This window comes from Euprymna scolopes, chromosome 22 (genome assembly GCF_053919585.1).
Source record: "Euprymna scolopes isolate OS-2025 chromosome 22, ASM5391958v1, whole genome shotgun sequence".
NCBI classification, from domain to species: Eukaryota; Metazoa; Mollusca; class Cephalopoda; order Sepiida; family Sepiolidae; genus Euprymna; species Euprymna scolopes.
The window spans coordinates 1,431,412-1,442,447 of record NC_136503.1 but is presented as its reverse complement, the minus strand read 5'-3'; the positions used below and the strand labels follow the sequence as shown (position 1 = coordinate 1,442,447).

Genomic DNA, 11,036 nt, shown 5'->3' with positions numbered 1-11,036 from the left:
AAATTAAAATGATGCAACAACATGTTTATGGATTTCAATATAGTTGTTGTTTTTATTGCTATAGCATTTGTATAAAAAACACAAAAGTTTAAAATAATGAAAAAAAAAGATTTTTTCTTTTATATCACAAGATCAAGAAAAACCAAACAAAAATTTCTTTTTGTCTCGATTTAAAAACAAATATTGCAATAAAAAAAAAGATTTTTTGTCTCGATTTAAAAACAAAAATTGCAATAAAAAAAAGATTTTTTGTCTCGATTTAAAAACAAATATTGCAATAAAAAAGCTTTTTGTGGTAAAAAACAAAAATAATGCTAAAAGCTTTTCTTTTTTTGCAAAAGTATTCTCACATAATCTGACAAAACAAAGAAAATCTCAGAAATTGGAATGCATCTGAATATAAGATTTTCGTACAAAAGAATTTTTTGTGGTTCATTTCAAACAAAAGCAGATTGATGAAAAATGCAAAATTGTGGAAAAAATTTAAATATATGTCGATGTATATAAAATGGTTTTATTAAAAAAATATTTCTTTCTTTTACTCAGTTGGGGAAATGCACACGGGTAAAAAAAAAAGTTAAAAAATATATGCTTACATGATATGTATTTTTGGAATATGAATAAAACGGTAGAAATTGATGGAATTTCAAAATTTTCAAAATATTCTTAATTTTTTAAGTTAATTATGTTTTAAAAACTTTTCATGCTTTCAGATTTTCGCTTCCAAAGTTGATTGTAAAATAATCCATCATTTTTGGATTAAATAAAAGATTTACTTCAAAATCCGAGATTCCTGATTAAAAGACGATAACCTAAATTCGGAGGTTACATCAGCTGAAACGCTGCGAGAATAACATCTAAGACGAGAATATTAGTCCGAATAAACTAAATAATCTAAATAACTTACGATTACTGATTAAGAAGTTTTATTAGAAATTTTCGTTTTGATATTTTCTTTTACATAAAATCGTTTGGCCATTTTTAACTCGTTTTATTTATAATCAATTAATAAAATATTTTTTTTGTATATAATATGTTGTAATATATTGATTTAAAATTTTAAACTAATATTACTGTTTTTTCTAAATATATTAAACTAAAAGTCTGGCCTTTAAAATATTGTGCAGACACAAGTAAATTTATTACAATTTCGTACAAAATATCGGACTTTCTTCATTTTATACAGAATCAACATTGGAAACGAGACATTGTATAAAAGCCACGAAAGTTATTCATTTTTTTTTATATTCGTGAACTTTTAGCACACAGACAAGAGAAAAGAGAGTTTTTTTAGAAGTGGGCAGCTGTTTTTGAAGTTTCATAAAATATATTGATTAATCATATTAATTTTGTTTTTTATTTCCTAGAAAAAAGGTATATATATATGTCTCTATATATGTCTCTATATGTTGTTTTTTCAGAATTTATTGCTCTATTCTTAAATATTGAGCTTTTCCTTTTTGGCTAGGATCTCCTTGAAAGTATTACTTCAAGTAATATCTATCAGGATTTTCATCTGAATTCTATCAGTGTTTTATCTTGCTTACATATATATATATATATATATATATATATATATATATATTATTGCAAAATGCTTTGTAAACTCATGATTATCATATCGTATGAAACCGAAAATTCTGTTGTTGGCATTCGTTTCCCTGATATTTTTCTTGCCAGACTTCTTTCTAAAAAGACATCGGGTACTCACGAGAAGAACCACGTGAAAGTTGCCAACATCCTAGTGATTTTTGTGGAATGAGCTGGATTCAAACTTTGAACACTCAGGTCGTCAGTCCGTGTCGTTAACAACTTGATCACCATAAAATAAAGCACTGATTTAGGGGCTGACAATTTGTTAAAATGATTGAGGTATCATTTGCCTAGTAGTTAAAATCGCTGACTATTAATTAGATGGTTGTAGGTTCGATCCTAGCTCGAGGCAAGTGTTAGTCTAGTTGCACTGAGAAGGGCTGTTATACAGCAAGGCAAATTGTGTATGGAAAACAATACATCAGGTTCAAACGTTCATTTCTTAACTGTTGAACCCGGTTTCATGTTCAAAAATATGGAAGATCTTTGATATTATTTGTCACGTTAAAATTTAAAATAGAATTTTCGTTGCTCTGTCAACAAAAAGCAAACGTCTGTCGTATAAAAAATGGACGTTGGATTAACATTTACGGTTTATAATGCAAGGCACAGAATGGATTTTTTTTTTATTTTCAAATATTTGTTTTTAGGATTACAACAGTTGTAAAAAAAGTAAAAAAAAAAAAAACTGGTTTTTATTTGGAACTCGACTTAATAAGATAAAAAAAATCGCCCAGAAAATCCATACAAATTTTTATGATGTCCATATCTGTCACAAACGAAGTCATATTTTAAAAATTACTAAGTTGATCAAGTAGTTTTTTTTTTTTACTAAAAAAATTAAATTTTATAACGAGCGAGACGGGAATCCGGAATCCCTGACATTCTTCTTTTAGAATGTGTTAAAATTCAAGGGCGGATAACTCAATTCAAACTATCCAAAAATCAGCCTTGTAATGGATACAATTTACTATTAAAACCACTAAACATTGCAACAAATGATTTTCTACATAAAAGAAAACTACTTAATCAATTTATGTGATTTTTGAAATATGACTTCTACATGAGGAGTATGCACACTATAAAGATTTTTCTGTATTTTTAAAATTAAATCGAATTCTAAATAAAAATCAAAAATATTCTTCAAAAGAGTACAGAGTTCACACACATGGTCAGTCACGCTATTAGTACACGTGTACATGAAATATTACACACGCATGTGTGTGTGTGTGTTTGTGTGTTTCTTAATGTAAAATAAGAATGTTGATACTATTTATGCATTATTTCATGTAAGGTTAGGTTTAATTTAAGTTAATATCTGGAGCTATCATCCGAAGACAGGATTTTTAAGAGTCAGGAATTTGATCCCCAACCTCGTAAACGCCAGCAGCAAAAGCCACAAAAAAAGGAAAAGGTTTTATTCCACGTGCATTCAGGGATACATGCGCATGCATGTGTGTGGACAGACATGAAAACCCCATGGAATCATTTTGTAAGCAGTTATTTTTAATATTCACCCCCAAATGTTTTGCATTAAAAATTTTTTTTTTTAGAAATGGAAGGCATCGTTGTGTACAAAATATGATTTTGTGATTCGATATCAACATGTGATCAGCAGATATGTTAGATATGTTAGGCCATCACAATCTGGAATGGGATTCGGAGATGGATATAAATATTCATCAAGTTCGCTTTCTTTGTGTGTTTGGCACGCAGTCCAAAGAAACAAAAAACAAAAAAAAAACGTAAAAAACGTAGGAAAATGCTGAGTCATTGGTTTGAACTTGGATTTCTTTTTTTCTGATTTCGAATCGAATTCAGAAATTATGGTATTTACACAATCTTATTCATGAACAGTTCGTTGAAAATATACAATAATTTTGTGTGATGTCCATATCGGAGAAAGTCAAATTTATGTCAAAAAAAAAAAAAAAAAAAATGGCGTAAGTAAATTATTTGACAATTATCCATTTTGGGATATCTTCTTTTTTTCTTTTTTAATCTGTCAGATTTGCATTCAGTATTCCAGCTTATAGCACCGGATCGAACACCGATTGCTGGGGCCAGAACCGGAACCGATGGGGAGAAATATAGATATGACTCACCCATAAAAGAAAAACAATCTTTCCCCGTCCCGAAATGACTGAATCATGAGGATATGCATATATTGCATGACTTCCACGTACATCAGGCACAATGGACATTGAATAGAGAAAAACAAAATATGACAAGAAACGAAACAAGATTGTTTGTGTGGAATGTTTGCTTTTGTAAACTAAAACAGAATAATCTTTAAGATAGTCAATATGCAAGTTCAGTTCCCCAAGGTCTGTAGGGTTTCACAGAAGACCCATGTTGATTAAGACCTAACCCGTTGCCACCCCCGTACGTGTGTGGGTTCGTTGGTGACATCATGGAAGAATTGAGGGAGACAGGGAATTGTGAGAGTTGCGACATGTTTGGAAGCATGGACGGTGAAATTTGGGACATCTGAGCCGAGCTGTTGAGGGAGGTCATTTGGTGGCTGGTTGAAGCGACCGCCGGCCCCGATGTGGGCAAGCGCATATGACTGTGGAGACTACTTGAGGGCGGTACAGAGCTGTCTGCGTTTTGGCTGACTCGTTGTTCATTGTATGACTGCGGGACTGACGTGGCTGTTGCTGAGTGTCCAGTATGCGTTGAACTGATGCCCGTCAAGTGGTGTTCATTCTGGCCACTGTGCTGGTTGCCTGCAGAGCCGATCATGTTGGTCATTGGAGACACGTGATTCGAACTGGGGTATTGATTGTTGATGCTTGGGTGGGATGCCACTGATGACCAGTGGGTGGACTTGGCCGCAGCTGCAGCCTCTCTTTGGGCGCAGTAACACTGAAGGTGACTGAGGAGGCGGAGGCGTAGTGGTTCTTGGATGTCCATACCTTCGACAGTGACCAAATATCTTGCCACTTCTGTTGCGCATTCACGGAAGCCAACAATCCTGTAATCGAGAGCCAGCGCATGTTGATCAGTGTAGTTGTAGCTGTTAAGACCTGTGAAACAAAAAAGAAAGAAAACAACATAAATATATTGATTGACTTTTTTTTCCTTTTTACGGCATATCAACCTTTTTATATTAATCTTATGCACATAAGAAACACTTGTCAACTGTAATAAATGTTTTAATTGTACTTTTCATCTTAGGTTTTCATTAAAATGCTGATATGTTTAGAATATATATGTTTATTGCACCTGAAAAAAGGCACAGTGCCACTTTGATGCAGGGGGCTACTATCTGGGGCATGATTTGCAAAGATACTATGTAGGGAGTTGAGCAGCAAGATGTCTGTTTACATTACACTTGAACTTCTGCATGTCAGTACTGTCAGGAAAGTGGGAACTCGGAAGGGAATTCCAAAGACTGTGTAGGGGTGAGATTTTGCTGCTTTTCGGGTTTGTTGGGTTATTTAAGTCGAGGGGGTACAAAGGCTTGTAGTTCCTTGGAGTACCTACATTTAAAATACTTGTAAAACAGGCAGAGGGATGCAACATTTCGTTGATGGGACAGAGGTTGATGTCTAGCTGACAGTGCGGGACCAATTAGGTTGGCAACTCTCCTTTGAACTCTGTCCAAGAATGAGAAACTAGTAGCAGATGCACCAGACCAAATGTGACAACAATACTCCATACATGGGCGAATGATGGCCTTGTAGAGCTACAGGACACTCTCAACCATAATTTTCTAGACGGTAGAGAGAGATTACCTTTGCAGCAGCCTTGGCAATGCCCTCGATGTAGCTGTTTCAACTCATTTTCCTGTGAATATTAGGTCGAGGAGTTTGAACGAAATACTTTCAGCTAACGTATCATTAACCACGGCTATTATTGGCTGAGAAGGTTTCTTGTAATTATTGAAGGAAACCAGTTTAGTGTTTAATACACGAGCTTTTCATGAAATTTGGACGATTATTTCATGTTGAAGCTATAATACATATCAATCCTCAAAAATTCAGAAATATTATATCAAATCGGTTCAGATTTAATACAAAAATGGAAACAATTCAAAGACGTGTTTTTGTTTCATAAAAACATCACATTAAATTTGGACAACAGTAAGGATATTGGCCTTCGGGCCAATATCACAGTGTAGTAACTGTTCCGATGCTACACTTCAGCTTTTCTGTCCTTTTATTTTCTTTGCGAGTGTCTAAAACCATTTGATCCATTTTCAAAGTAATAAGGTTACAGTAGCAATCAAAACGTTTTGCGAATCACAACCAAGTTGAGAATAATAGCTGTTTTTTGTTTTATACTTGGGAGTCACCACTTATCAAGGCCCGAAAGTCACTCGAGGATAAAGGTTAATGAATGTTAGGTGGTAGTAGTATAGATTGAGAAGAATTGGATTATTTATGGGGCGGATCAACAAGAACTTGTTTACAAGACTACCATGCTGTATTCAACTGGGAAGCAGACCACCAAAACTGTTCTACAGGCGGTCAGTTCTGAGAAAGAAACTTTGTTCATGGAATCTGCGTTTAGATTTAGGCACAGATTAACAGTTACTACATTGAAGACGTTATTTTACTTTAAAATGTGTGTTTGGTTCTCAATGCGTACCTTTCTGGTGAAGCACTTTTAAATGATCGACTGTCATTTGAAGTATTTCGGCCTTTTCAAGTTTAGCAGAACCCTGTAAAATACAAATGGAAGAAAACATTAATCATTGGCTAATAGGAGTATATTTCATGTAATGTATCATTAGCCATTAATCGCCATATATATTTTATAAATTACTAACTAGCTCTACCTACGTATTGAACACTTTTGAAGTAAACACTTAAAGTTTACGCATAAATCTATACTTTCGTATATTAATTTTATGTGAGTAAATGAAGTAGTTATATATATATATATATATATATATATATATATATGAAAATGTATAAAAAAGAATACGAAAAGTATAAAAGCGTATAGCTTTTCTTTATTCGTTTTCTATTGATGACGTGCAAGAATACAAAATAATATTATGAAAAAAAAAATTAAACTTTTTTTTACAAGTACATAACTTTCGACCAATCCTTTAGTGTGTGTGTGTATATATATATCTATATATATATATATATATATATATATATATATATATATATATATATATATATATATATATATATATATATTGTGACGTAGATGATCATAAAGGTTAAATAAAAAATAAATTCTATAAGAATAATTAAGATAATATATTTAAAACGCGAAACCAATGCCAACAAAAGAATTTTTGGATCCATACAATCTGATGATGAAAGGAAAAGATAATTTTAATTTTTTTCCAAATTCTTTGCTAAGATAGAATAAAAACTGTTATTTTTTTTTTGAAGAGCACACTGGATTAATCAGCAGTGTCTGTAGGAAATCTCACCTGTTTTTCGAACGCTGTTGGTACCAAACGGCGCAGTTCCGATAAACTGTTGTTGATGCGATCACGGCGTCGTTTTTCAATCACCTGCAACGAGAAGGACAAAAGCACGTTTGAAAAAAGGATCCACTGTATAGTGCCATCAGATTTTAAGAACATATTTAATATATATACGCACACATATATAGTGCTAGATTACTAGGTTATGAAAATATATATGACAGTTAAGTTACAAAGAATTTCCGCGTTTCATTCCTGTAAAGACTCGTCAGGCTCAAGTAACTAACTACGTAGCTCTACTTACGTATTGAGCGCTGTTGAAATAAATATTGAAAATCGATACATAAAATGTATCTCATTAGTACATTTTATTTGGATGTATCGAATAATGTGTGTGTGTGAACGTATGAATTGATACGTCAATTAACAGGTACAGTGTTCGATGTGTTACCTGCTTTTTATTTGTCATTTAATGCCGAATAACTATCGTAAAACCGATTTATTGCTTTCTATAAATAAAAACTATTTGATGAAGAAGAAGAAGAAGAAGAAGAAGAAGAAGAAGAAGAAAAAGAAGGAGAAGAAAATGGGTTGCGGAAGGAAGAGAAATCAGGTCAGTCGCATAGTCATCTACCCTTAATATGGGGAAGAAAAAACTTTTTAATGACAAAGGGGTCTGCCAAGCGAACAGAAAAAAGGACGAATATCTATGTCATCGTTTCACGCGCGGTTTTACTCAACGAGCGCATCATCGACCTCAAGATTCGAAACCCGTACGCCAGGCGACTATCAATGATGAATAGCTGATGCCCCAAACAAATGTCTAAAACAAATGCGTGAAATTAATGCGATGACCTTTAGTGAAATAAAATATAAATTAGTAGGTAATCACGTGGAAATGCTCGATAGATTAGAAATGTGAAGTTCTTGTATTTTTACTCCGTGAAAATCACAATTTTAATGCCATTGTCATTAATATAAATGACCCAACACACACACACACACACACACACATATATATATATATATATATATATATATATATATATATATATATATATATTGCACGCATAAGCATTAATATGTCGCTACACATTCATGAGCATGTTTTGGTCAGCTAGTCACAAGTAATTAAAGACATCTTCAGGCGATATTGCTTATACAAAAGTACAGTCCGTAAAGCAATATCGCCTGAAGAGAGCATTAATGACTTGTAACTGGCTGATCGAAACATGATCATGAATGTGTAGCGACATATTAATGCTTATGTAAAACAAATAAAAAGTATATTTTGCTCTACTTCGGTATTGAGCACTCTTGTATGAACCTTGTTAAAATTCATTGATTGCTTCACATTTGGAATATATTAACCTGGAATAATACATACATACATACATACATATATATATATATATATATATATATATATATATATATATGAAAACAAAGGGATGTAGTATTTACCTGATATACGCAATAGTAAACTTAAAACTAATATAAATAACAGTATTTATATATATAGAAAATTTAATCCCAACCGAATTATAAAAAGCTCAATACACAATAGAGTAGAGCATATATATATATATATATATATATATATATATATATATATATATATATATATATATATATATATATATATATATATATATAAGCATTCAGGTATATTTTGTTGTGAGTTTTTTTCTCCCTTTTTTTAGGTGCGCAAGTGTGCCTGTTGATGGGGTTGAGTTGGGTTGGTAATGCGGGTTCGACCTAGAACCGAGAATGTATTTAATGGAACGGAGTTGGTGGGTGCGGGGAATAAGTAAAATACCTTGTGCCCTTTGTTCTTTCTTTCTACTTTGCTAACCGCAGGTTGATTGAGCGGGTGATGTTTCTTGTTAGGGACGAGGGTGGAGCCCACTCATAAAATAACAAAGAGCGTTGAAAAATGCGTGTAAAATCGTACAGGCAAACTTAAGAATGGAAGAGAAACAGTGTCGGCGGACTGGCAAGCCACAGGGCGCACACACGCACGCGTATTATTACAGATGTGGGTCTTGTGTACTTGCTTTCCGAGGAGGGAAGAGTTAGACGCAAGATCGATGTTTAATGGGGGAGAAAAAGCCAGCTCCCTAAAAGGGTAGGCAATTTTCTCTGTCTCGGAAGATTTCTCCACATCTAATCTCGTACTAGATTCATATTGATAAAATTAACATAAAAAATATTATATTCAATTTTTTATTAATCTATTATTTATAATTAGTCTATATTTATTTTCTTAGATAATATTAATAACTGTCACATTTAGAATATAAACTTTTTTTTAGTCATTTATTTGTATATGCTCTGTAATGCTATTGAGCTTGATAAATTAAAGGATTGTGTAAATAAAAGGTGAAATATAATTGAATAAACATATTCCCCACTCCCCATATATATATATATATATATATATATATATATATATATATATATATATATATATATATATATATATATATATATATATATATATATGAGAAACTCACATGTCACCATGAATAAAGGGAAAAGTATTAACCGAACAGAGAGTTCCGATGAGACCTTGGACCATACTCTAATGTGAAAAAAAAAAAAAAACAACAACTTTGAAAGCTGTTTGCCCGGCGTTGCCCCGTCGTACAATACGCTTAAATATGATATTTTAATTTATGCAGATTACGTATGCATTATTATAAAAATCAATCCTCTATTGAATATTATATTTTATGAGGAAAAATTTGCCCGGTGGATTAATTTGTCAAAAGAAAAGTAAAAAAAATAAAAATAAAAAATGATGATTTCGTTCATCAAATTCCGTCTGTGTTTGTTTACAATATCACGTCAGCTGATATTTAGGCTTATTTTACGTTACACCGGCCGGTGTAACGTAAAATATTCCTCTGTAAAAAATTATTATTATTTTTTTTATCTATGAGAGAAGAAAGACTATTTGTAAGATCGGATTTTTTCGATTTTCGATACTTATCGGATGAATTTCTGTACAAAACATATCTAAGAACACTGCCAGACATATAAATTAGCTTTGTGTGAAATTTGCACAAGATAGGCTCAACCGTTTCGGAACCTATGAGGAACGAAAATCACACACACACACACACACACACACACACACACACGACTTTTATATAATTGTAGAGATAGAGGTATTGTCTATCTGCCTGTTAAGGTTAGAACTTGGATACAAGCCATAAATTCGAAAGCTGATTTTCTTGGCATGCACCGCGTTTGTCCAGGATGGATTGACGTACCCCCCCCCCCAACTCGTTTCGTGGTCGTACGAAATAAAAGAAATATCTCCTTTATTTTTATTGGTGGCAATTAAAGAAATTCACGTCCGTTAAAGTACTTGACAGTCGCGCATTAATCTGTTATGAAGGGGAGAGGAGGGGCGAGTAGTTGACGAGTCGAGAGGGTCTGTTGCCTCTCCCTTTCCTCTAGATCTTTCCGATGGAAAGAGGTGGAACAAAAAGGTCCACGAGAGGAATGGAATCCGTTTAAGTGTGTGTCTCCCCCTCCCCTCCTCCTGATTTCAGATTTAAAAGGACGAAGGGGGGGGGGTAACTAATTCGTGAAAGGACAAATGAGGAAAGTGACGAAATTTGATCATATTTATCGTTGGTAAAAGACAATTTTAGCAGGTGATAGATTATGCCAGGCTTTTGGGTAGAACGTGATTAACTGGATAAAGGCAATGACCTCTACCGGCACCATATATATATATATATATATATATATATATATATATATATATATATATATATATATATATATATATATATATATATATATATATATATATATATAATTTGGATTTGGCTTTAAAAGCAGATACGACCTTGTAGGGCAGGATCGCTAAACGAGATGCAGCTGAAACATGTGTGCACATATGTAGCCAATGATATTTGTATAAATAAAATACTGTATATATATATATATATATATATATATATATATATATATATATATATATATATATATATATGTGTGAATAAAAAGGAAAAACCTAAAAGAGTCA

The 11,036-nt window shown here is 32.6% G+C and overlaps 1 protein-coding gene across 1 annotated transcript; it reads right to left on the bottom strand.

Annotated features, from left to right (window-relative positions):
• Positions 1 to 3,487: 3,487 nt before the first annotated feature.
• Positions 3,488 to 7,173, bottom strand: LOC145243842 (hairy/enhancer-of-split related with YRPW motif protein 1-like). The gene is made up of 3 exons (XM_080106869.1): positions 6,995 to 7,173; positions 6,190 to 6,262; positions 3,488 to 4,622 (listed from the first exon to the last, which is right to left on the bottom strand). Exons 1-3 carry the CDS (start codon positions 7,148 to 7,150, stop codon positions 3,895 to 3,897), a joined length of 957 nt encoding a protein of 318 aa, XP_079962995.1. The 5' UTR covers positions 7,151 to 7,173; the 3' UTR covers positions 3,488 to 3,894.
• Positions 7,174 to 11,036: the final 3,863 nt, after the last annotated feature.

Coding starts and splice junctions, on each gene's coding strand:
- LOC145243842 (XM_080106869.1), bottom strand. CDS start 7,150: ATGTTCTTAAAATCTGATGGCACTATACAGTGGATCCTTTTTTCAAAC. Junction 6,263..6,994: donor CAACAGCGTTCGAAAAACAG/GTGAGATTTCCT, acceptor TGTATTTTACAG/GGTTCTGCTAAACTTGAAAA. Junction 4,623..6,189: donor AAAAGTGCTTCACCAGAAAG/GTACGCATTGAG, acceptor TTTGTTTCACAG/GTCTTAACAGCTACAACTAC.